Below are 26,377 nucleotides of genomic sequence, written 5' to 3' on the forward strand. Positions count from 1 at the left end.
TTGTACATGACTCTGGTACTGCAGGCTACTGGACATGACTAGTACTGCAGGCTACTAGACATGACTCTGGTATTGCAGGCTACTGGACGTGACTCTGGTACCTCAGGCTACTGGACACGACTCTGGTATTGCAGGCTGCTGGACATGACTCTGGTATTGCAGGCTACTGGACGTGACTCTGGTACCTCAGGCTACTGGACACGACTCTGGTATTGCAGGCTGCTGGACATGACTCTGGTATTGCAGACTACTGGACATGACTCTGGTATTGCAGGCTGCTGGACATGACTCTGGTATTGCAGACTACTGGACATGACTGGTACTGCAGGCTGCTGGACATGACTGGTACTGCAGGCTGCTGGACATGACGGGTACTGCAGGCTGCTGGACATGACTCTGGTACTGCAGACTACTGGACATGACTGGTACTGCAGGCTGCTGGACATGACTCTGGTACTGCAGACTACTGGACATGACTGGTACTGCAGGCTGCTGGACATGACTCAATCAAGTATAAAAAGCAACATAACTTTTTTATTTATTACAATTGTGAGCGTTTTCCTTTAATATAATATATTGTATATATAAAAGCATCAAAGCCATATCCCATCTAGGACACAAAGACGGTGCTTGGCGGGGGTTGGACTGTATACGGTGGCGGTTGTGTATTGCTTCCTCGCGCTTGCTGCCTAATTTCTTCCAAAGTCATCGCTCTGTCGGGCTCTCTTTTATGGTGATACCAGCTCAAAATTCCTACAACGAAGGAGAACATTCAGTCGGTGTACATGTAATATAATGACTAGCAGTGCGTATGACGGAAAAATTAGGGTTTTTTTTCGCTTTCATTCATTAAGTAAATCCTTTTGTTTCGTCACAATCACTACGTTAGAATGATTCATTTTTGGAACGTTTTGGTTCTTTCGGTAGAGTATATATTCGTTGTTCCGAATCGATTAGTATTTTCAGAAGTTATTTTTGGTTATATTCATTTTAACCTGTGAATTCCTTATTTTTGGGGGTTTAATTATGAACTCGGAGTCATCCCTGCTAATCCAACCCACAAACATTCTATTTCACTTTTATACCTTACTGCAGCGGTCCCCAACCCCCCCCCCCCCCCCCCCGGCATCAGTGACCAAAACCCCTCCGTGGGGTGGTGTGTGTGCTGTCTGTCACCTCCCTTGTGTGAGTGCCACCTGTAACCTCAGGGGGGGCTGTTCACCTCCCCTGTGTGAGTTGTGTGAGTGCCACCTGCCCCCTTGGGTGGGGGGGCGCCTGTCATCTCGGGGGGGGGGGAATGAACTGCCTGTCAACTCCCCTGTGTGAGTCCTACCTGCCGCCTTGGGTGAGGGGCTGCTGGTCACCTTGGGGGGAAAGTGAACTGCCTGTAACCTCTCCTGTGTGAGTGCTACCTGCCACATTCAGTGGGGTGCCGTCCGTCACCTTGGGGGTGGGGTGAACTGCCTGTCACCTCCCCTATGTGAGTGCCACCTGCCACCTCGGGTGTGGGGGCTGTCACCTCGGGGGGGGAAGCCTGTCACCTCCCCTGTGTGAGTGCTGCCTGCAACCTCAGGTGGGGGGGCGCCTGTCACCTCGGGGCCTGTCACCTCCCCTGTGTGAATGCTACCTGCCACCTCGGGTGGGGGGCGCCTGTCACCTCGGGGGGTGAACTGCCTGTCACCTCCCCTGTGTGAGTGCTACCTGCAACCTCAGGTGGGGGGGCGCCTGTCACCTCGGGGCCTGTCACCTCCCCTGTGTGAATGCTACCTGCCACCTCGGGTGGGGGGCGCCTGTCACCTCGGGGGGTGAACTGCCTGTCATCTCCCCTGTGTGAGTGCTACCTGTCGCTTCGGGTGGGGGGCCATCTGTCACCTTGGGGGGGGGGGGTGAACTGGTCTTGTGATCGGAAGCTTCCCGTTAGACACCGGTAACTGTGCCGGGAGCGTACAGCGCGTGCGCGCTCGGCACAAGTGTGTGGGCAGCAATTGATGCAAATATGCGGCCCCTTGGCGCTAAGGCCCAGGCACAGAGAGCCCGCATATTTGCATGCAGCCGTCACCAAGGGGTTAAACAAATAGTCTCTTAACCCTAACACAAAAATCCTATTAGAATATTCATTCACGCTACGCACATTAGAATAAAAATGGATTCGCAACTAAGAAAAACTTTTATTTTTTTCAAATTTTTTCCGTCTTTTTTTTTTTTTTTTATAAAAAAGCCAGCGGTGATTAAATACAACAAAAATAAAGCTCTATTTGTGTAAAAAAAAGGATAAATGTTTTGTTTGGGTACAGCATTGTATGACCGCGCAATTGTCATTCAAAGTGTGACAGCGCTGAAAGCTGAAAACTGGCCTGGGCAGGAAGGGGGTGAAAGTGCCCCGTATTGAACAGCGCTTTACATAAACATCGTACATTCACATCAGTCCCTACCCTCAAGGAGCTTATAATCTAAGGTCCCTAACTCACATTCATACATACGCATACCAGGGCTAATTTTGACAGAATTTGAATTTAAATAGAAAAGAATAGAATATAATAGAAAATATTAGAATAAAATTTAAAAGAATAGAATATAATAGAAATATTAGAATAAAATAAAAAAGAATAGAATAGAAAAAAAAAAACAATAGAATAGAATGGAATAGAAAGAATATACCGTATATACTCGAGTATAGGCCGACCCGAATATAAGCCGAGGCCCCCAATTTACCACAAAAAAACTGGGAAATGTAATGACTCGTGTATAAGCCGAGGGTGAGACATCCCTGTGTCCATTCCTGTGTCCCGTCCATCCCTGTGTCCATTCCTGTGTCCCGTCCGTCCCTGTGTCCCGTCCGTCCCTGTGTCCCGTCCGTCGCTGTGTCCCGTCCGTCGCTGTGTCCCGTCCGTCGCTGTGTCCCGTCCATCCCTGCCTACCTGTGCCAATCTGCAGCCTCTGTGTGCCATGCTCTCCTCGTCTGACAGACGGCGGCCATTCCTCTGTTCAAAAGCCGCGCCTCCCTGTCTGTGATAGGCGGAACACTCAATTTCCCAGCAGTCAGTGTTCCGCCTATCACGGACATCCTCTCTTCCTCGTCCGTAGTATGAGAATGAGCGGATGTCCGTGATAGGCGGAACACTGACTGCTGGGAAATTGAGTGTTCCGCCTATCACAGACAGGGAGGCGCGGCTTTTGAATAGTAGAATGGCTGCTGTCTGTCTGCACGACACGCTGATCGGGCAAGCAGACGGCGATGACTCGAGTATAAGCCGAGGGGGGCACTTTCAGCCTCAAAAAAGAGGCTGAAAATCTCGGCTTATACTCGAGTATATACGGTACCCATCTTCCAAAATTCGAATAGAATATATTAAATTTTGAATGGAATTTGATTCAAATGCAATTCGAATGAAATTTGATTTGAATTCAAATGCAATTAGGACAATCTGAATCGATTTGAATAAACGAAACAAATTCCGAAAACGAATGAAACTAATTTAACTGAATGAATTTATGTAAATAACTAACGGAAATGAAACACATTTTTTCGTTCTGCACATTTTGCAAATTTTTTGTGTCTATCACGGATGTTTTAGATACTATTGTTATTGTTTTTTTTTTAATCAAGGTTTGTGATTTTCCTATGATCAGTAAAGTAAATATACAATATCTGACACGCCGTCAACTCTTCTTTTGGCACTTTACTTTTCATTCTTTTATGAGAATGTTTTCGCTGTCGGTGTTCTTACTGGGGTGAACCAGTTTCTCTGTTCTGAAGACCATTGTCACCCATGCTGGTACCACTTTGACCAGGGCCAAAGCGGTGGGAAATCCATAAATTTACAATTTAAAGTGAAGAAATGCAGCGCTTAAATGTCCATAAAAGCGAAGCAAATGTCCATCAATCCCGAGAGGCACCCGCTAGGGGAATGAACCTTGACTTAAAAGATGAACAGTGATCTTCCACCAACACCACAGTAAGCCAAGCCTCTTACCCAGGGGCGTAACTATAGGGGGTGCAGCAGTCGCGACCGCAACTGGGCCCTGTGATGCAGGGGGCCCATGCAGCCCCCTCTACATATGGCCGGCAGCAGCATAGGCAGCTAGCAAACACTATTGCATACCCCCTCCATCTCCCCCTGGGGACAGGGACCCCCACCTCCCCTGGGGATAGGGACCCCTTCTCACCTGGGGGCAGTAACTTCATCTGCCCTGGAGAAAATGACCTCATCTCTTCTGGGGACGGGGACCCAATCCTGCCTAGGGACAGTCCCCCAATGGGGCACCTAAAAATTAAAAAAAATAAATAGATAAAAACTACTGATGCCAGTGGTGGAAGTACAGGGCTCACAAAGGTCATACCTTTGACCAAGCCCTGGAGTTCCACCGCCGGACTCGGAGGGAAGGGCCCTGGCTGGGGTTCAGGGGGGCCCTTCATGGTTTCTTGCATCGGGGCCCTGAAGGTTCTAGTTACGCCACTGCTCTTACCCTTACAACTGGACCACTAGTTTATAGGTGGCCTAAAAACACCCAAATATCAATCCACCGCGGACTTCTCCAGCATGGATCCAGACATCACTCCACATGTTGAAAGGTGTAAAAACAAAACCACTTCATGGTGTAGCACAGTGTTTCTCAACTCCAGTCCTCAAGGCGCCCCAACAGGTCATGTTTTCAGGATTTCTCTTAGCCCCTGTACACACGGTCGGAGATTTCAACAACCAAATCCGTCGGATTTTGTCCGTCGGATTTTGTCCGTCGGATTTTGTCCGAAACTGTTGCATACACACGGTCGGACTAAGTTGTCGAAAAATCCGATCATTCAGAACGTGATGACGTAATTTCGTTACGATGGGACTAGTAGCCAATAGCTTTGATGTAGGAATTTGATCTGAGCATGCGTGGCACTTGGTCCGATCAAAATTCTCTACACATGATCGGAGTATGTCTGATCGAACCAGTTGGTCGGGAAATATTTCCAACAAGTTGGAAAATTGGGTCCGACAGATATTCAGACGGAATCAGTCCGATGCATACCACACACAGTCGGATTATCCGACGACACGGTCCGATAGGACACATTCCGACGGATTCTCCGACCGTGTGTACAAGGGCTTAGATGAAACAGCTGTGGTATTAACGAAGGCAGTGAAACTGATCAAATCACCTGTGCAACATAATGGCAAGCCTGAAAACATGACCTGTTGGGGGCGCCTTGAGGACTGGAGTTGAGAAACAATGGTGTAGTATATCAAAACTGAATTTATTAAAGCCACATCTATTGTATATACTCACACGGTAGTAGATATAAACAGGCATGTCATATGAAATATTTCTGATGGGTTCCTGAACATTGAGGAGTGATGTCTGGATCCATGCTGGAGAAGTCCGTGGTGGATTGATGTTTGGGTGTTTTTAGGCCACCTATAATCTAGTGGTCCAGTTGTAAGGGTAAGAGGCTTGGCTTACTGTGGTGTTGGTGGAAGATCACTGTTCATCTTTTTTAGTCAAGGTTCATTCACTTATCGGGTGCCTCTCGGTATTGATGGACGTTTGCTTTGCTTTTATGGACATTTAAGTGCTGCATTTCTTCACCTTAAATTTTTATATTGTTGTCCACAACTTATGCTATCTGCTGTAAGCTTATTGTCTTTGTACCCTAAGCGTAGTATCATTCATTATTATAAATTTACAGTTGTTTCTGGTACAGGAATAGGGCTGATCTTCCAGCGGAGACGCTTCTTCTGGTGACAGTGGTCTCCTCTAACTTCATGTTGTGTCTCCAAGACAGTAAGTGAAGAGAAATCACCTAACATTCCTCCTGGGGGATCAGGTTGGCATTTATTTTTGCCCTGCTGGGGCTAAGTGGACCATGCTAAGGGCTAAGGTTTTTTTTTTGCCTTCCTCTGGATTAACTTTGGATATAGTATTCTGTACATGGAGGTTTTCTATTCCTTTGTTCTGTTTATTTTATTTTTCTTTCTATTAGTTGAACTGATAAACAACACACAGTTATTCCCCATACACACGGTCGGACGTTCCGACCACAAAATCTGTCTGATTTTTTTCGGACGGATTTTGGCCAAAAACTTGTCTTGCATACACACGGTCGGAAAAAAGTTGTCGGAAAATCCGATAGTTCGGAACGAGGTGACGTACAAAACGTACAACGGGACTACGTAGAGGCCAGTAGCCAACAGCTTTCGTCTCCAAATTCTTTCTGAGCATGCGTGGCACTTTGTGCGTCGGAAATTCTCTACACACGATCGTAAAAAGTCAGATCGGATTTTGTTGTCGGAAAATTTTAGATCCTGTTCTCAAACTTTTTACGTCGGGAATTCTGACGGAAAAAGTCAGGTAGAGCCCACACACGATCGGATTTCACAACAACATAATCCGATCTGACTTTTTTTCCGTCGGAATTTCCGACCGTGTGTATAGGGTATTAGATATTTATTATCAGTTATTGATGGAATTTTCTTTTAAAATGTGAAACATGAAGCATGAAAAGCAAGATATATCTATAGATAAAAAATAAGTTACCAGCCACAGTAGACAGGACTGCGCCAAACCAGCCAAAGATTAAACCATAGGAAACACTTCTATAATATATGATGAGGACAAGGTAGACTGTTGCGGGGATCATTCCACACAATCCTAAAAGGCCTGAAAGGAGTAAAAGAAAAAAAAAAAAGAGAAAAAGAACACAATGCACAAGTTTAATTATTAAAAAGTCAGTCTATGCAAAACCAATCATCAGGGCCGTCTTTAAGGCAGGGCAAAAGGGGCAGCTTCCCTGGGCCCTGTCATTGTTGTGGGGCCCAAAGCAGCTGCCTCATACTTGCCAACTATCCCAGTTTAAATTCCCTTGAAGTTTTAGTCCTGTGCTGCTACTAATGCTGCCCAGCTCTGCCCTATTGTTGTGTACAGATGACTCACCTGCAGACCCTGTGTTTACATGTAAATAACCGGCATTCATATATAAATAGCAGTGATATGCATATGTAAATAGCTGAGGCCAACTGCATTGATATGTAAATAAAGGCAGCATTCATAGGTATATCATGCCCCCCTGCAGTGAGGAGAAGATGTCCTGTAACCTATAGCAACCAGTGAGCAGTATTACTGTACAGCAATCTCTAGCAGACAATCGACAAGCAGAAATGTGCTGTAACCTCTAGCAACTAATCAGTGAGCCTTAAGGAGTGCTGTAACCTCTAGCAACCAGTCAGTAAGCAGTAATGATATGCTGTAACCTCTGGCAACCAATCGCAATCGCTGCCTGATCTGATACAGTAAACTGATTTTAAGTCTAGCTGCTATTTATTGTATGTCTCAGAGAAGGTGGAGAGCGAAATTGCATGGGGGGAGGGGGGCCCTAAGAAAAATTTTGCCCAGGGCCCAATCAATATTAAAGACGGCCCTGCCAATCATGCCATTATTTATTATAGGTATTTATATATTTCCAACAATTTACATACGTTTACATCAGTCCCTGCTCTCCGGGAACTCACAATCAAAGGTCCCTATCTCATATACGTACTAGAGCTTATTTACCTACCAGCATGTCTTTGGAGTGCAGTAGGAAACTTGAGTACCAAAAGAGAACTCAAGAAAACACAGGGAGAACATGCAAACTCTATGCAGATGGTGTCTCGGCCAGGTTACAAACTGGGGACTCCAGTGGTCCAGGGCAAAGGTGGATTGGACACCTTGTACCTCTTTGAGATTCATGTAGTGACATCACTGCCCCATGAGTTTCCAGCTCCACCTTTGTTCCAGGGAGGTCCTACTTTTCCTGGTGGAGCAGTGTCAGGAACTTCTACAAAGAGGATTGTTCACCTCATACCTTTCTTAGCCCTTGTACACACGGTCGGACATTCCGACAAACAAAATCCGTCGGATTTTGTCCGACGGATTTTGTCCGAAACTTGTGTTGCATACACACGGTCGGGCAAAGTTGTCGGAAAATTCGATCGTACGTAACTTGATGACGTAATTTCGTTATGACGGGACTACGTTCAGGCTAGTAGCCAATAGCTTTGGTCTAGGAATTTGATCTGAGCATGCGTGGCACTTTTTCCAATCGGAATTCTCTACACATGATCGGACAAGGTCCGATCGGATCATGTTGTCGGAAAGTTTTATAGCACAGCTCTAAAACTTTGTCCGTCGGATATTCCGACGGAAACAGTCCGATGAAGCCCACACACGGTCGGATTATCCAACAACACGGTCCGATCGGACATTTTCCGTCGGAATGTCCGACCGTGTGTACAAGGGCTAAGATACAAGTAGCGATATCCCTGCCCCTGAGTTCCCAGCTCTGTCTTATTTCTAGGAGGTCCTGATCCGCCTTGTGGAGCAGTGTCAGGAACTCCAGCAGAGAGGATTGGTTGCCTTGTACCTCTCTGAGATGTACAGTATCTCACAAAAGTGAGTACACCCCTCACATATTTGTAAGTATTTTATTCTATCTTTTCATGTGACAACACTGCAGAAATGAAACTTTGCTACAATGTAAAGTAGTGAGTGTACAGCTTGTATAACAGTGTCAATTTGCTGTCCCCTCAAAATAACTCAACACACAGCCAATGATGTCTAAACTGCTGGCAACAAAAGTGAGTACACCCCTAAGTGAAAATGTCCAAATTGGGCCCAAAGTGTCAATATTTTGTGTGGCCACCATTATTTTCCAGCACTGCCTTAACCCTCTTGGGCAGGGAGTTCGCCAGAGCTTCACAGGTTGCCACTGGAGTCCTCTTCCCCTCCTCCATGACAACATCATGGAGCTGGTGGATGTTAGAGACCTTGTGCTCCTCTACCTTGAGGATGCCTCACGGATGCTCAATAGGGTTTAGGTCTGGGGACATGCTTGGTCAGTCCATCACCTTTACCCTCAGCTTCTTTAGTAAGGCAGTGGTTGTCTTGGAGATGTGTTTGGGATTATTATCATGTTGGAATACTGCCCTGCAGTCCAGTTTCTGAAGGGAGGGGGTCATACTGAAGCCTAACCCTCAGCAGCAGCAGTATGTCAGAGCACATGTTGGCATTCATGGTTCCCTCAACTGCCAGCAGCACTCATGCAGCCCCAGACCATGACACTCCCACCACCATGCTTGACTGTAGGCAAGACACAATTGTCTTTCTACTCCTCACCTGTTTCCCGGCCCACACGCCTGACACTATCTCAACCAAATAAGTTTATCTTGGTCTCATCAGACCACATAACATGGTTCCAGTAATCCATGTCCTCAGTCTGCTTGTCTTCAGCAAACTGTTTGCGGGCTTTCTTGTGCACCATCTTTAGAAGAGGCTTCCTTCTGGGACGACAGCCATGCAGACCAATTAGATTCAGTGTGCGGCGTATGGTCTGAGCACTGACAGACTGACCCCCCCACCCCTTCAACTTCTGCAGCAATGCTGGCAGCACTCATACGTCTGTAGCACCCTGGTATTAGGCAGGGTTGCTAACAAATTTAGTTATGCTAGGTGGTAACTAGCCTGGCTAATTGGTGGTTGTATCCACTGATTTTTTTGCCCTAAGCCTGAATCTGATGCATTTCTCTCTTCTGTCAATAGGTGGCACTGTTGGCTTTGGCATTAGAATAACAAGACCACAGTGGGTTCAGGTTGTGAATAGACATCATTTCTCAGCCAATCGGAGTAGCTACTTTGAATGCTGGGAGAGTCTATTTAAGGGGAATGAGTCAGGTGATCAGTGTTCTTTTTAGCCCCAGCAGCAGCCTAAGGTTAGGCTTAAGCCACGTGTGTAGAGGCTCAGCCCGAAGGGATCCTGATCGTTGCAGAGGTTTAGCTGGACCAAGTGTTGCCAGAGGTGAAGGAGAAGCAGTTGTCATCACTGCCCCTGATTTTCCAACTCCGCCTTTATTCCAGGGAGGTATTGCACTCCCTGGTGGGGCAGTCTCCGTAATTCCTGCATAAATGCTTGGGTGCTAAAGTACTATTGGAACTAGAAGTCCATGAGATGAAACATTTTCCAGCCACTTAACAACTCATATTGAGGGGACCAGCAAAAGGGTTAAGGTTCAGTGAAAGTGGAAGGCTCCTTTTGAATGCTTCTGTTGGGACAAAATTTGGGCAGGAAAATTATAGTTTGTAGCTGAATCATACCTGTTGCGAACATTATTCTTGCTATTGCGTTTTTGATGTCATCCACTCCATACACCTGTGCCAGGACAGCCACAACGCTGCCAAATATTCCAAACAAAAGGGCGAATAGAAGAAGAACTTTGGAATATACTGGGAATGAAATGGAGAAAGAGATTAATCAGGACGAAATGAAAAAACAAAACAAAAAACATTTACAACATGCATATCTACCAAATACTATTTGTCAACTGGATTACCACGGTACTACACACGACCCGGGTGCCTTGATGCAGCATTCAGAAAAAGCGAGCTGAAGAGATCCTGTCTACCGTCTGGGCGCTGGAGATACGAGTGTGATATATAAGTGTCCAGCCAAATTTTTTTTTTTTTTTAATCTTTATTCAAGCAGAGAAAGATGTTAGGGGGCGTCTAATGGGAACACTGATGTGGGGGGGGCTCTGATGAAAGGGGTAACCCTGATGTGGAGGGGGGGGGCTCTGTTGTAGGGGAGGGCTCTGAGGAGGACACAGATGGAAGGGAGTACATAGATATAATTGGAGATTCTAATGTAAAGGGGGTCTCTGGTGGGGACACTTATGTAAGGGGAGAGGGGTTCTAATGGGAATGCTGATGTAAGGGGAGACACTGATGTAAGGAGGGATTCTGATGTAAGGGGGAATCTGATGGGGACACTAATTTAAAGGGGACTCTCAAAAAGACACTGTCATTGGGGGAGTTTGATGGGGAGGACACTGATGTGGGGGGGGCACTGATGTAGGAGGGGGACTCTGATGTAAGGGGGATCCTAAAGTAAGGGGGACTCTGAGAGGGGTCATTGATGTAATATGGAGTGTTAAGGGGGAGGGGGCACTTATGTAAGGGAGGACTGAGGTAGGGACCTGATGTAAGAGGGGTCATTGATGTAATATGGAGTGTTAAGGGGGAGGGGGGACTTATGTAAGGGAGGACTGAGGTAGGGACCTGATGTAAGAGGGGTCATTGATGTAATATGGAGTGTTAATGGAGGGGGCACTGATGTAAGGGAGGACTGAGGTAGGGACCTGATGTAAGAGGGGTCATTGATGTAATATGGAGTGTTAATGGGGAGGCACTTATGTAAGGGAGAACTGAGGTAGGGACCTGATGTAAGAGGGGTCATTGATGTAATATGGAGTGTTAATGAGGGGGGTACTGATCTAAGGGAGGACTGAGGTAGGAACCTGATGTAAGAGGGGTCATTGATGTAATATGGAGTGTTAATGGGGGGGCATTGATGTAAGGGAGGACTGCGGTAGGGACCTGATGTAAGAGGGGTCATTGATGTAATATGGAGTGTTAATGGGGAGGGGGCACTTATTTAATGGAGGACTGAGGTAGGGACCTGATATAAGAGGGGTCATTGATGTAATATGGAGTGTTAATGGGGGGGCACTGGTGTAAGGGAGGACTGAGGTAGGGACCTGATTTAAGAGGGGTCATTGATGTAAGGGGGGACTTACAGTGGTGTGAAAAAGTGTTTGCCCCCTTCCTCATTTCCTGTTCCTTTGAATGTTTGTCACACTTAAGTGTTTCGGAACATCAAACCAATTTAAACAATAGTCAAGGACAACACAAGTAAACACAAAATGCAATTTGTAAATGAAGGTGTTTATTATTAAAGGTGAAAAAAAATCCAAACCATCATGGCCCTGTGTGAAAAAGTGATTGCCCCCTAAACCTAATAACTGGTTGGGCCACCCTTAGCAGCAACAACTGCAACCAAGCGTTTGCGATAACGTGCAATGAGGCTTTTACAGCGTCCTGGAGGAATTTTGGCCCACTCATCTTTGCAGAATTGTCCTAATTCAGTTACATTAGAGGGTTTTCGAGCATGAACGGCCTTTTTAAGGTCATACCACAACATCTCAATAGGATTCAGGTCAGGACTTTGGCTAGGCCACTCCAAAAGCTTAATTTTGTTTTTCTTCAGCCATTCGGTGGTGGACTTGCTGTTGTGTTTAGGATCATTGTCCTGCTGCAGAACCCAAGTTCGTTTCAGCTTGAGTACACGAACAGATGGTCGGACATTCTCCTTCAGGATCTCTTGGTAGACAGCAGAATTCATAGTTCCTTTTATCACGGCAAGTCTTCCAGGTCCTGAAGCAGCAAAACAGCCCCAGACCATCACACTACCACCACCATATTTTACTGTTGGTATAATGTTCTTTTTATGAAATGCAGTGTTCCTTCTACGCCAGATATACTTGGACACACACCTTCCAAAGAGTTCCACTTTTGTCTCATCGGTCCACAGAATGTTGTCCCAAAAGTCTTGGGGATCATCAAGATGTGTTGTGGAGAAATTGAGACGAGCTTTGATGTTCTTTTTGCTTAGCAGTGGTTTTCTCCTTGGAACTCTACCATGCAGGCCATTTTTGCCCAGTCTTTTCCTGATGGTGGAGGCATGAACGCTGACCTTAACTGAGGCAAGTGAGGCCTGCAGTTCCTTGGACGTTGTTGTGGGTTCTTTTGTGACCTCTTGGATGAGTCGTCGCTGCGCTCTTGGGGTAATTTTGGGCGGCCGGCCACTCCTGGGAAGGTTCACCACTGTTCCATGTCTTCGCCATTTGTGGATAATGGCTCACTGTGGTTCGCTGGATTCCCAAAGCTTTGGAAATGGCTTTATAACCCTTTCCAGACTGATAGATCTCAATTACTTTCTTTCTCAATTGTTCCTGAATTTCTTTGGGTCTCGGCATGATGTGTAGCTTTTAAGGATCTTCTGGTGGACCTTACTGTGTCAAGCAGCTCCTATTTAAGTGATGCCTTGATTGTGAACAGGTGTGGCAATAATCAGGCCTGGGTGTGGCTAGAGAAATTGAACTCAGGTGTGGACAACCACAGTTATAGTATGTTTTAACAAGGGGGGCAATCACTTTTTCACACAGGGCCATGATGGTTTGGATTTTTTTTCACCTTTAATAATAAACACCTTCATTTAAAAATTGCATTTTGTGTTTACTTGTGTTGTCCTTGACTATTGTTTAAATTGGTTTGATGTTCCGAAACACTTAAGTGTGACAAACATGCAAAGGAACAGGAAATGAGGAAGGGGGCAAACACTTTTTCACACCACTGTAGATGGGAACACCGATATAAAAGAGGATTCTTATGAGAAAAGTGCAGACTGAATTTCTTTTTGCTTGACCTTCATATGATGCTGATTTATAATGAATGAACATGTTTTACTTTGAGCGCACATCTTTAAATGATGTGGCCCTCATATGGGAAAGTTTGGAGACCCCTGGTTTAGAATTTTAATCAATAATTAAGAAAGTTCCTGCGGTCGTTTACTGAACCGATAATTCTTTGTATGAGTTCTTGGATGGTTTGTTTGGCGCTCTCTTTCTGGCATCACTGTGTATAATGCTAAAAACCCGACAGAGGGTCTAATACTTCTCTACTCTATCCAAAGCTAACGTTTTGTCTGGACATACCCTTTAATTGCGGCTTTGCCTATTGGTTTTCATTGGACATAGCGCTGATCTGTAGGAGATCTGGATGTTTTTATGGAAAGATGAAGTGTGAATTTATACTCCACTTACTGATCTCACTGTGGTACACGCACACCTCCACACTGCACACCTTCCACAATCCTATACTCTCTATGTAACTCCTTCCATTCCCATTGATCCAGCGGTTGGTGGATATCGCAATCAACATGAAGAGGGTGGCGAAACAACTCAACACAGTCACCGCCAGCCTCAGCTGGAAGGATGACGTGACGCTGCAAAGACATGAAGACAATCTATATTATCTTATAAAGAGACCATCGTCATCCATTGAAAGAAAATTGCCAATAAAAGCACCTGAAAAAAATGAATATTAAATAGAATATTGTTTTATTATTATTACAGTCTCCTGCACTGAAATGGCTTACTCTGATTTCACTGCACACTGTGAGCTTCTCACAACATGCATTAGAAGCTGCAGCAAGTTAGATAGGTCCCGCCTCATTTCCTGGCTGGAGGACATCCACCATCATCTAGCACTTTCCATCACATTCTGACTGTCCCTTGTCCTCCCCTTTCATTCGGTGGATTTCACTTCTTTTGATGGAGGACAGGCATCACATGTGGGCGTTCCCACAGCTTTCTGTTTTCAGGAGGCTATGTACCGTACTTTGCCAGCCCCCCCCCCCCCCCACTAGCTTGACTGTCCCTGGCCCTCCCCTTTCATTCATTGGCATAGGTGTGCACAGCCTATTGCATTAGGGTGTGCCCCCCAAGTGTGTATATATATATATATATATATATATATATATACACACACATATATACACTCTAGGAAATAAATGTAAAAAACATTAAAATGTAGGGTAGTGGGCGGTGTCAGTAAAGCAGTGGACAGTGTCAGTAGAGCAGTGAATGGTGTCAGTAGGGCAGTAAATGGTGTCAGTAGAGTAGAGGACGGTGTCAGTAGAGCAGTGAATGGTGTCAGTAGAGAAGTGGACAGTGTTAGTAGAGCAGTGAACGGTGTCAGTAGAGCAGTGAATGGTGTCAGTAGGGCAGTGGACGGTATCAGTAGAGAAGTGGACAGTGTTAGTAGAGCAGTGAATGGTGTCAGTAGAGCAGTGGACAGTGTCAGTAGGGCAGTGGACGGTGTCAGTAGGGCAATGGACGGTGTCAGTAGAGCAGTGGACGGCGTCAGTAGAACAGTGAATGGTGTCAGTAGGGCAGTGAATGGTGTCAGTAGAGCAGTGAATGGTGTCAGTAGAGCAGTGAATGGTGTCAGTAGGGCAATGATTGGTGTCAGTAGAGCAGTGAATGGTGTCAGTAGAGCAGTGAATGGTGTCAGTAGGGCAATGATTGGTGTCAGTAGGGCAGTGGACGGTGTCAGTAGAGCAGTGAATGGTGTCAGTAGGGCAATGAATGGTGTCAGTAGGGCAGTGGACGGTGTCAGTAGAGCAGTGAATGGTGTCAGTAGGGCAGAGGACGGTGTCAGTAGAGCAGAGGACGGTGTCAGTAGAGCAGTGAATGATGTCAGTAGAGCAGTGGATGATGTCAATAGAGCAGTGGACGATGACAGTAGGGCTGTGGACAGTGTCAGTAGAGCAGTGAATGGTGTCAGTAGAGCAGTGGACAGTGTGAGTAGAGCAGAGGACGGTGTCAGTAGGGCAGTGGACGGTGTCAGTAGAGCAGAGGACGGTGTCAGTAGGGCAGTGGACGGTGTCAGTAGAGCAGAGGACGGTGTCAGTAGGGCAGTGGACAGTGTCAGTAGAGCAGTGGACAGTGTCAGTAGAGCAGAGGACGGTGTCAGTAGAGCAGTGGACAGTGTCAGTAGAGCAGTGGACAGTGTCAGTAGAGCAGAGGACGGTGTCAGTAGGGCAGTGGATGGTGTCAGTAGGGCAGTGGACGGTGTCAGTAGGGCAGTGAATGGTGTCAGTAGAGCAGAGGACGGTGTCAGTAGAGCAGTGGACAGTGTCAGTAGAGCAGTGGACAGTGTCAGTAGAGCAGAGGACGGTGTCAGTAGGGCAGTGGACGGTGTCAGTAGAGCAGTGGATGGTATCAGTAGAGCAGTGGACGGTGTCAGTAGGGCAGTGAATGGTGTCAGTAGAGCAGTGAATGGTGTCAGTAGGGCAGTGAATCGTGTCAGTAGAGCAGTGAATGGTGTCAGTAGAGCAGTGAATGGTGTCAGTAGGGCAGTGAATCGTGTCAGTAGAGCAGTGAATGGTGTCAGTAGAGCAGTGAATCGTGTCAGTAGGGCAGTGAATGGTGTCAGTAAGGCAGTGAATGGTGCCAGTAGAGCAGTGGACGGTGTCAGTAGAGCAGTGGACGTGTCACTAGGGCAACCTGGAGGTTTTCTGTACAAAGATGGTGTACAGGACGGCCCCTCAGAAATGTAATTTCCTACTTCTGTGATTGGCTCATTGATTTTCCCAGATTTTCTGCACTAAGATAAAAGTCAGATTTTGGGCACCCTCTGCAAGAGAAATGTAATTTTTGGTGAGATACTCCCAATAGGAAATCATGTCTAAAGGGATGCAGAAACTGCCACTCTTTCCCGATTAGAGCCCTGCAGGTGCAGTAGCTGGTTGATAACTATAAAAGCACTACCATTCACATTCAATCTTCACATGGACACAGAGAAACACACATAGGTTTCTTTAGAATAACAAAAGACAGAAATCTGCAACAAAGTGTGTTATAATCCTTGCAATGTACAGAGATCACCCAGAGGAGAATGTTTTTTTTTTTTTTTTCTCTTAACAAAAGTGGAGTTACTCTTTAAGTAGTTGGATTTAAGAAATGCTGAGGCCGATGAAAACAAAATGTAGGCCATCTGCAAACTCCATGGACCTAATTCAGTAAAAAAAAAATCACCCCTCCCCCCCCATGATGATGGCTATGTGAACTTATTAGATGAATTGTCTACAATATCCTGCTTTTAATTATAGATACTATGTATATAATCTGCATTATTATCGCTTTACATATTCAAAAAATATGCGTCTGTATTAATAAAGATCCATATATATTTTGTATCTCATAGTTTGATATGCCTTTTTATGTGATAAACGCTGACATTAAAAACACCTTTATCATTTTTTGTGCACTCCATTATTATTTAACACTTAAATCCATATTAAACTCAAAAGCAAATATTTATTATATTGAAGCCTACCAATCCATAGATGTGGCGGCTGCATTCGTTTTCTTTTTTTTTTTAGGCTTTCTTTCTTCTATTTTCATCTGGTGATCTGGCCATTAAGTCTGGTGTTTTACTAAAGAACAAGCTCTCTCATAGTTACAGGCATGAGACAAGCCATTTAATGCTACCAGGGGTGCTTACCGTGATCAGCTTTTATTTATTTTTATTTATTTATTTATTATTTATTTATTATGTATTTATTATTATTTTTTTTATTCATTATTAATTTATTTATTATTTATTTATTTATCCCAAAAATGGAAAAAAAAAGTCTGTTTGCTGTAACTGCTTCTAAAGCGTGGGCTGGAATTTGTCTTCAATTTGTTAGTGTATCTAAATTTGCTAATCCATCTAACACTCCCCTCCACCTGAACTGACAAGGCTGCTATACAAATGTGCCACCTGTGCTCTTTCATCCAGAGTGGGGGCCCTTTAATCCAGGAGATGTGTTACTGCCCAGATCAGCAGGTGAAAACAGAGAAGGGGGGAAAAAAGCCTAAAAAAGAAAACTATTGCAGCCACCACATCTAATGATTGGTAGCTGCAATATATTTTAATTATAAAATATTATAATATATAATATAATTATATTTTATTTATTATTATAAAATGTATTCTTATAAATGTATTCTTAAGTGTAGCTGGTAGAAGTACTAAACCAAGGAAGCTGCATCTACCATGTCTAATGATTGGTAATCTGCAATACATTACATTTTTGGGTTTTGGTTTAATTAAATAAAATAATTAACTCAACAATAACTTTATCATTAAGTAGATAACAAAGTAACATATACAGTGTCTCACAAAAGTAAGTACACCCTCACGTTTTTATAAATAATTTATTCTATCTTTTCATGTGACAACACTGAAGAAATGACACTTGTCTACAATGTAAAGTAGTGAGTGTACAGCTTGTATAACAGTGTCAATTTGCTGTCCCCTCAAAATAACTCAACACACAGCTATTAATGTCTAAACCGTTGGCAGCAAAAGTGAGTACACCCCTAAGTGAAAATGTCCAAATTGGGCCCAATTAGACATTTTTCACTCCCCGGTGTCATGTGACTCATTAGTGTTACAAGGTCTCAGGTGGGAATGGGGAGCAGGTGTGTTAAATTTGGTGTTATCGCTCTCACTCTCTTATACTGGTCACTGGAAGTTGAACATGGCACCTCCTGGTAAAGAACTCTCTGAGGATCTGAAAAAAAAAGAATTGTTGCTCTACATAAAGATGGCCTAGGCCAGTGATGGCGAACCTTGGCACCCCAGATGTTTTGGAACTACATTTCCCATGATGCTCATGGACTCTGCAGTGTAGGTGAGCGTCATGGGAAATGTAGTTCACCATCACTGGCCTAGGCTATAAGAAGATTGCCAAGACCCTGAAACTGAGCTGCAGCACGGTGGCCAAAACCAAACAGCGGTTTAACAGGACGGGTTCCACTCAGAACAGGCCTCGCCATAGTCCACCAAAGAAGTTGAGGTCACGTGCTCAGCGTCATATCCAGAGGTTGTCTTTGGGAAATAGACGTATGAGTGCTGCCAGCATTGCTGCAGAGGTTGTAGGGGTGGGGGGTCAGCCTGTCAGTGCTCAGACCATACGCCGCACACTGCATCAAATTGATCTGCATGGCTGTCGTCCCAGAAGGAAGCCTCTTCTAAAGATGATGCACAAGAAAACCTGCAAACAGTTTGCTGAAGACAAGCAGACTAAGGACTTGGATTACTGGAACCATGTCCTGTGGTCTGATGAGACCAAGATAAACGTATTTGGTGTCAGATGATGTCAAGCGTGTGTGGGGGCAACCAGGTGAGGAGGACAAAGACAAGTGTGTCTTCCCTACAGTGAAGCATGGTGGTGGGAGTGTCATGGTCTGGGGGCTGTATGAGTGCTGCCGGGACTGGGGGGCTACAGATCATTGAGGGAACCATGAATGCCAACATGTACTGTGACATACTGAGGCAGAGCATGATCCCTCCCTTCAGAGACTGGGCCGCAGGGCAGTATTCCAACATGATAACGACCCCAAACACACCTCCAAGATGACCACTGCCTTGCTAAAGAAGCTGAGGGTAAAGGTGATGGACTGACCAAGCATGTCTCCAGACCTAAACCCTATTGAGCATCTGTGGGACATCCTCAAACGGAAGGTGGAGGAGCGCAAGGTCTCTAACATCCACCAACTCTGTGATGTCATCATGGAGGAGGGGAAGAGGACTCCAGTGGCAACCTGTGAAGCTCTGGTGACCTCCATGCCCAAGAGGGTTAAGGCAGTGCTGGAAAATAATGGTGACCACACAAAATATTGACACTTTGTGACATTTTCACTTCGGGGTGTCCTCACTTTTGTTGCCAGCGGTTTAGTTATTAATGGCCGTGTGTTGAGTTAATGTGAGGGGTGTACTCACTTTTGTGAGATACTGTAGATGGTTTTCTTTTGGTGATATTATCTTATGCAATCTACAGGCGAAAAAATAAAAAACAAAACACATTTTTCTACTTTGATCAGTGTTTCTTTTAAAAAAAAAAAAGTTAATGTAGATAACCAGTATACATTATATTCAATAATTTGTCACATTTAAGAATTAAAATCGTATTAAAATTGTGATTCTGGTAGAAAAAAATAAATAAAAGTAATTTACAATGAAATAAAATCTGTTTTTTGTGTGTGTGTGTGTGGGGGGGGGGGGGGGGGTTAAGTGACATTTTTAGCGTCAATTAAAATGAACAAACAAAATGAAAAACAATGAAAAAAAAAAAAAGTTTATACATGAATGGTTAGAAAAATAGTAGAAAAAAAAAATTAAAAGTAATTTAAAATGAAATAAAATTATTTTGTTTGTGGGGGGGGTATTTAAGTGACATTTTTAGTGTCAATTAAAATTAACAAACAAAATGAAAAATAATGAAAAAAAAAAAGTTTATACATTAATGGTTAGAAAAATTGTAGAAAAAAAAATAAAAGTCATTTACAATGAAATAAAATCTTTTTTTTTTGTGGGGATTTTTTTTAAGAGACATTTTTAGTGTCAATTAAAATTAACAAACAAAATGAAAAAAAAACATTTTTTATACATTAATGGATAGCAAAATAGTAGAATTTTTTTTTAAAAGTAATTTATAATGAAATAAAATCTTTTTTTTTGGGGGGGGGGGTTAAGTGACATTTTTAGTGTGAATTAAAATTAACAAACCAAATGAGAAACAATGAAAAAAAATGTATACATTAATGGTTAGAAAAATAGTAGAAGAAAAAATGAAACGTAATTTACAATGAAATAAAATCAGTTTTTTTTGTGGGGTTTTTTTTTAAGAAACATTTTTAGTGTCAATTAAAATTAACAAACAAAATGAAAAACAATGAAAAAAAAAAAAGTTTATACATCAATGGTTAGAAAAATAGTAGAAAAAAATGTAAAAGTAATTTACAATGAAATAAAATCTGTTTTTATTTGGTGGGGGGGGGGGGGGGTTAAGTGACATTTATAGTGTGAATTAAAATTAACAAACCAAATGAGTAACAATGAAAAAAAAAATGTATACATTAATGGTTAGAAAAATAGTAGAAAAAAAAAATTAAACGTAATTTACAATGAAATAAAATCAGTTTTTTTTTGTGGGGGTTTTTAAAAAAAACATTTTTAGTGTCAATTAAAATTAACAAACAAAATGAAAAACAATTAAATATAAAAAGTTTATACATCAATAGTTAGAAAAATAGTAGAAAAAAATGTAAAAGTAATTTACAATGAAATAAAATCTGTTTTTATTTGGTGGGGGGGGGGGGGGGGGGTTTAAGTGACACTTTTAGTGTCAATTAAAATTAACAAAAAAATGAAAAACAATGAAAAAAAAAAAGTTTATACATTAATGGTTAGAGAAATAGTAAACAGAAAAAAATAAAATAAAAAAATCATCAGGATAAACATTGTTAAAAAGGAGATTATTATTAGTATCTCTGTACCTTGACGTGTTGGAAATCATGTCTGCTATACTTAGTCTTCAGTCCTTACTGGGGAACATTAAACGGACAAGTCTTTATATTTTGAACTCTTCCCCCTCCCACGGATATAACTGCTACACTGTTGAGAAACTGACCCGAGAGATTACTCCACTGCTTCCACATTTATAAACTGTTTTTTTTTTTTTACTGTGTAATCAATAGGGATTAGAGGAGTGATTCGGAGGATATGGATTTCGACATAAAATTAAGGATTTTGCCATCAGCAAAAATGTTGTCAAAACACAAACTCTTGATTTTACTCATTGAGCTTCTTACGTGAATTTTGCTTCAAGACAAATTGGCCTTTTGTTTGGTGGTAAATGGTTGCGGATTTATCCCTGATTTTCCTGAAACTGGCCCAAAATAGTAAAAAAAAAAAAAAAAAAAAAAATTATTTGCTTTCAATTTAGCTGAATATTTCCTGTTATTACCATAACCTACCACCAAAGGACAACCCAAAATAAATGATCCTGCCGATCACAACAATACCACATATGTGTATATCAGTTGTTGTTTGTACCCATAGTACAGCCCAGAAGCAATATTGTGCGTTTTACTTTTTATTTATTTTTTTGTCCTACCTAAAACACACCGATGCTAATTAACCCTTTCATGACTAAGCCTATTTCTGACATTTGGTGTTTAAAAGTTAGAATACATTTTTTTTTTTTGCTAGAAAATTACTAAAAACATTATAATTATAACAATAAAAACATTTTATATATATATATATATATATATATATATATATATATATATATATATATATATATATATATATATATATATATATATATATATATATATATATATATATATATATATATATATATATTATATATATATATATATATATATATTTTAGCAGAGAATCTAGAGAATAAAATGGCGATTGTTGCAATATTTTACGTCACACGGTATTTGTGCAGCAACTTTTTGGGAAAAGGAACACATTCACGACTTTAAAAAAAAAAAAAACGAAACAGTAAAGTTAGCCCAATTTTTTAGTATAATGTGAAAGATGATGTTACGCCAAGTAAATAGATACCAAACAGGTCACACTTTATTATTGCGCGCACTTGTGGAATGGCATCTAACTACGGTACCTAAAAATCTCCATAGGCGACCCTTTAAAGGGGTTGTAAAGGTTCGTTTTTTATTTTCTAAATAGGTTCCTATAAGCTAGTGCATTGTTGCTTCACTTACCTTTTCCTTCCATTTCCCTTATAAATGTTTTTTTTCTTTGTTTTCTTTGTCTGAATTTCTCACTTCCTGTTCCTCCTTAGTAAGCTGTTCTGGCTGACTAACCACCACTCAGATGATGGTGAGAAGTTTACTGAGGAGAAACAGGAAGTGAGATATTCAGACAAAGAAAAAAAACATTTAGAAGGGAAATGGAAGGAAAAGGTAAGTGAACCAACAATGCACTAGCTTAGAGGAACCTATGTAGAAAATAAAAAACAAACCTTTACAACCCCTTTAAATTTTTTTTACAGTTACTAGGTTACACACGACCAGACTTTTTGACAGCAAAGGTCCGTCAGACAATTCGATCGTGTGTGCACGGCATTACAGGGCAGGTCTAGTTTAATTATTGCTCTGACGATCGCGGCGATGGGACGGAATCGCTTTAAAAAAAAAATCTTATTTATTTTATTTTTATATTATTAAGTTGTGTTTAAAAAAAAATATTTTTTTTTTGATCACTTTTATTGCTGTCACAAGGAATGTCAACATCCCCTTGTGACAGTAATAGGTGGTGACAGGTACTCTTTGTGGAGGGATCCCTCCTTTGCAGTTCAAAGTATTCAGATCGCCTCGATAGCCAATCGCCCGCTCTAAACAACGGTACCTTGATGATGCCTGCAGCTGCGGGCATCATCCCGGTATCACCCCCGAAAGCCGAGTACACACATCTGCATACGCTCGGTGGGAAGGGGGTAAAAGGAAAATCCTGCCCAAAATATACTGACCCTGACCTTGACCTCTGACCCTGACCTTGACCTTGAGCCTGACCCAAACACTACCCAATGCACTGACCTAGATCAAACCTTGATCTATGTTTTTTTTTTTTTTTTTTTTTTACAAACACTTTTTTTTTTCTCTGCAAGGAAAGACAACGATACATTGCATCTTTCCTTTCCATTCACAGAGAGAAAAACACAGGGGCGGGCTTCAGGGATTGATCACTGCGGTGGCCACTCAGAGGCCATCACAGCGATCAGGTGACCCGGAATCAGGAGATCCGGGTCCCGATCGTTAGTACAGGGTCCAGAACTCTCGCTGAGACCCCGGTCTCTGTGCTGGGAGCACGCTATGCGGCACATTCCCAGCAGAAAGGGAGATATATGCATATATGCGACCCAAAGGAAAAAGCCCACTTCCATGAGGCCCTATTTAACCCCTTGCCGCCGAGCATACGCAGATATGCGTACTCAGCGTTCGGGGGTTATACCGGGATGATGCCCGCACCTGCAGGCATCATCCCGGTACCGATTTTTACAGCGGGCGATTGGCTTTCCAGCCATAACAACCAATGCAGCTAAAAGACGCTCGGCTGTTATGCCGGAGGAGCGGGAGGGGACGTCCCTCCCCTTCCCTCCGCCTCCCACCGCTCTTACCTGTGCTTCCGCTCAATCGGGAGCACCGATGCACGATCTGACGCCTCCGGCTGCTGGGCAGGGACTGGAATGAAGCCGTAAGCGGCTTCATTCCAGTCTCCTAATAGTAAACATGGAAGCGACGTCATGACGTCACTTCTTGTTTACTCGGCTGCCAATGGCGCTGGATTTAAAAATATATACAGTATTCAGAGTCGCCGAAAACGGCGATCTGAATACATTGAAGTGTAAAGGAGGGATTTTAGTCTTTTAGACCCCCGATCCCTCCATAAAGAGTACCTGTCACCACCTATTACTGTAACAAGGGATGTTTACATTCCTTGTGACAGCAATAAAAGTGATCAGATTTTTTTTTAAAACAATTTATTCATTTTAAAATAAATAAAAACAATTTTTTTTTAAAGTGCCCACCGTACCTGTGAGCTAGTGAAGCAAAGAAAACGCATACGGAAGGCGCGCCCGCATGTGTAAACGGTGCTCAAGTCACACATGTGAGGTATCGCCGCGATCGTCAGAGCGAGAGCAATAATTCTAGCTCTAGGCCTCCTCTGTAACTCTAACCTGGTAACTGGGAAAAAATGTAAAGCGCCGCCTATTGGGATTTTTAGGTACCGTAGTTTGCCGTCATTCCACGAGTGCGTGCAATTATAAAGTGTGACATGTTTGGTATCTATTTACTCGGCGTAACATTATCTTTCACATTATGCAAAAAAATTGGGCTAATTTTACTGTTTCATTTTTTTTAATTCATGAAAGTGTCCCTTTTCCCAAAAAGTTGCGTTTAAAACACAGCTGCGCAAATACCGTGTGACATAAAATATTGCAACAATCGCCGTTTTATTCTCTAGAGTCTCTGCTAAAAATATATATATAATGTTTGGGGATTCCAAGTAATTTTCTAGCAAAAAATATGTATTTTAACTTGTAAACACCAAATGCCAAAAATAGGCTTATGCCGCGTACACACGATCAAACAATCTGGTGGAAAAGTCCGGCAAACTCAAGTCCGCCGGACAATCCGCCCATGTGTAGCCTCCGGCGGACTTTTTTTTACCCAAAAGTCTGGCGGACTAAGAAAGTAGTTTTGCACTCCAATCTGTCTGCCGGACTTCGGTTCTTCTTGCATCCTCTGGGACCGTGACATCATAATGGGCTGGGAAATCATTCGGCGATGTCCCTATATAAGTCGCCGCGCACCCTGTCCCCGTCATTGTGAGCAGAGACATCGACGAGGCAACATCTGAAGAGAAGAAAAGAAGAGAAGAAGAGAACAGAAGAACAGAAGATGGCGACAGCGGCAACAGAAGACCGGGCCACCGCCTGTAAAAGAGCTAGAAGAAAGCGCGGTGGCCCGGCAAGAAGAACCGAAGAGGGGGACAAGACCCCCAAAGTCGGAAGAAGAGGGCGGCGGCGAAGAAGAAAGCCGGGCTCCTCCGCTAGTAAAAGAGCTAGCAAAGAGCTAGCAGAAGATAGCGGAGAAGTCCCCCGGAGATGTGCAATAAACTATTTTAACCCTTGTGTGTTGTGTTTTTTTAACTTTTTTTTACAGGTGAATGGGTAAGGGTACATTGTACCCAATACTCATTCACATAGGGTGGGGGGTCGCTATCCGGGGCCCCCTTATTAAAGGGGGCTCACGGATTCTGATAAGCCCCCTGCCTGCAGACCCCGACAACCAATGGCCAGGGTTGTCGGGAAGAGGCCTTTGTCCTCATCAACATGGGGACAATGTGCTTTGGGTTGGGGGGGGCCACGCTCGTCCCCACCCCCTTTCCTGGCCGGCTGGGTAGCGTGCTCAGACAAGGGTCTAATGTGGACCTAGGGGGGACCCCCACGCCGATTTTTTTGGCGTAGGGGTTCCCCTTTAAGTCCATACCAGGTGACGGGGCCAGCGACGCCTCCTTCGCTGGCCCCGCTTACCTGGAGACACTCTCAAAATGAGCGGACTTTCCTCCATGTGTGTGAGCGAGTCCGTTCATTTCAAAAGTACAGCGGATAGTCTGGCGGACTTAGTACACCGTATTAGTCTACTGAAAAAGTGCCGTGTGTGGGCAAGTAGCTCGTTTGGAAAGTCCGGCGGACAGTCCGGCGGGAAGTTGGCTACATGTGTACGCGGCATTAATCATGAAAGGGATAAACTATATTGTCAAAAATTTTGGGACACCTGTCTTTACACGCACATGAATCCATTCTGGCGCAGTAAATCTGCGTGAGCCTGTCGGGAACCAGTTAACAAAAATATTGGGACGCCTGCCTTTACACGCACATGAATTTTAATGGAATCCCAGTCTTAGTCCGTAGGGTTCAATATTGCGTTGGCCCACCCTTTGCAGCTATAAGAGCTTCAGCTCGTCTGGGAAGGCCGTCCACAAGGTTTAGGAGTTTGTCTATGGGATTGTTTGATCATTCTGAGTTTTGGCATGATCAGTCATATTTTCAATATAAATGTAAAAATTTTACAATTTCTGGCAGGGTATGCAAACTTTTGAGCACAGCTGTATATAAAGTAGCTGTTTAGAAAAACATAAATAAATAAATAAAAGAAATAAATGGTAACATGTTCCCATTATTGGCTACAAGGGAGGAAACATTATTCAGTTTTATGAGAACTTATAGGATGTTGCTCAAAAGTGCAATGAAATCTTAAGGATGTAATAATTTTCCAGTGTTTTACACAACTGTTGTCTTATGAAATTACTCGCAAGACCTTTACATCCTGCCCGACAACACAGCTTGAGATGACCAATGAACGCCCTCGTTACCTAAGAGTATAAGGAGTTTCAACATGTAGAATTTGAGAAATAAGCAAATCCTAAAGATGAAGTTCAGTTTTCTCACACTTTGCCTTACTTGGTCCCTCCCCCTTTAACCAACAAGCTCATTACATTATTACATAAAATCTTTCCATTTTCATTACAAATATTATTTTAGTCCCAGTGATGTCATCAAAGGGTCTCTGTGCTTCTCTAT

At 43.2% G+C, this 26,377-nt stretch overlaps 1 protein-coding gene across 1 annotated transcript; it reads right to left on the reverse strand.

Annotated features, from left to right (window-relative positions):
• Nucleotides 1-514: 514 nt before the first annotated feature.
• LOC143933618 (uncharacterized) lies at nt 515-20,889 on the reverse strand. Its single transcript, XM_077456567.1, has 5 exons — nt 20,748-20,889; nt 13,677-13,858; nt 10,114-10,242; nt 6,523-6,645; nt 515-753 (listed from the first exon to the last, which is right to left on the reverse strand). The coding sequence occupies exons 1-5, from the start codon at nt 20,765-20,767 to the stop codon at nt 611-613; spliced, it is 597 nt and encodes a 198-aa protein (XP_077312693.1). The 5' UTR covers nt 20,768-20,889; the 3' UTR covers nt 515-610.
• Nucleotides 20,890-26,377: the final 5,488 nt, after the last annotated feature.

The sequence above is a fragment of the Lithobates pipiens genome, unplaced genomic scaffold (assembly GCF_037356315.1).
Source record: "Lithobates pipiens isolate NorthernLeopardFrog02 unplaced genomic scaffold, aLitPip1_a1.2 Scaffold_27, whole genome shotgun sequence".
Classification (NCBI taxonomy): domain Eukaryota; kingdom Metazoa; phylum Chordata; class Amphibia; order Anura; family Ranidae; genus Lithobates; species Lithobates pipiens.

Coding starts and splice junctions, on each gene's coding strand:
- LOC143933618 (XM_077456567.1), bottom strand. CDS start 20,767: ATGATTTCCAACACGTCAAG. Junction 13,859..20,747: donor ATGATTTCCAACACGTCAAG/GTACAGAGATAC, acceptor ATGTCTTTGCAG/CGTCACGTCATCCTTCCAGC. Junction 6,646..10,113: donor AAGAATAATGTTCGCAACAG/GTATGATTCAGC, acceptor TACTCCTTTCAG/GCCTTTTAGGATTGTGTGGA.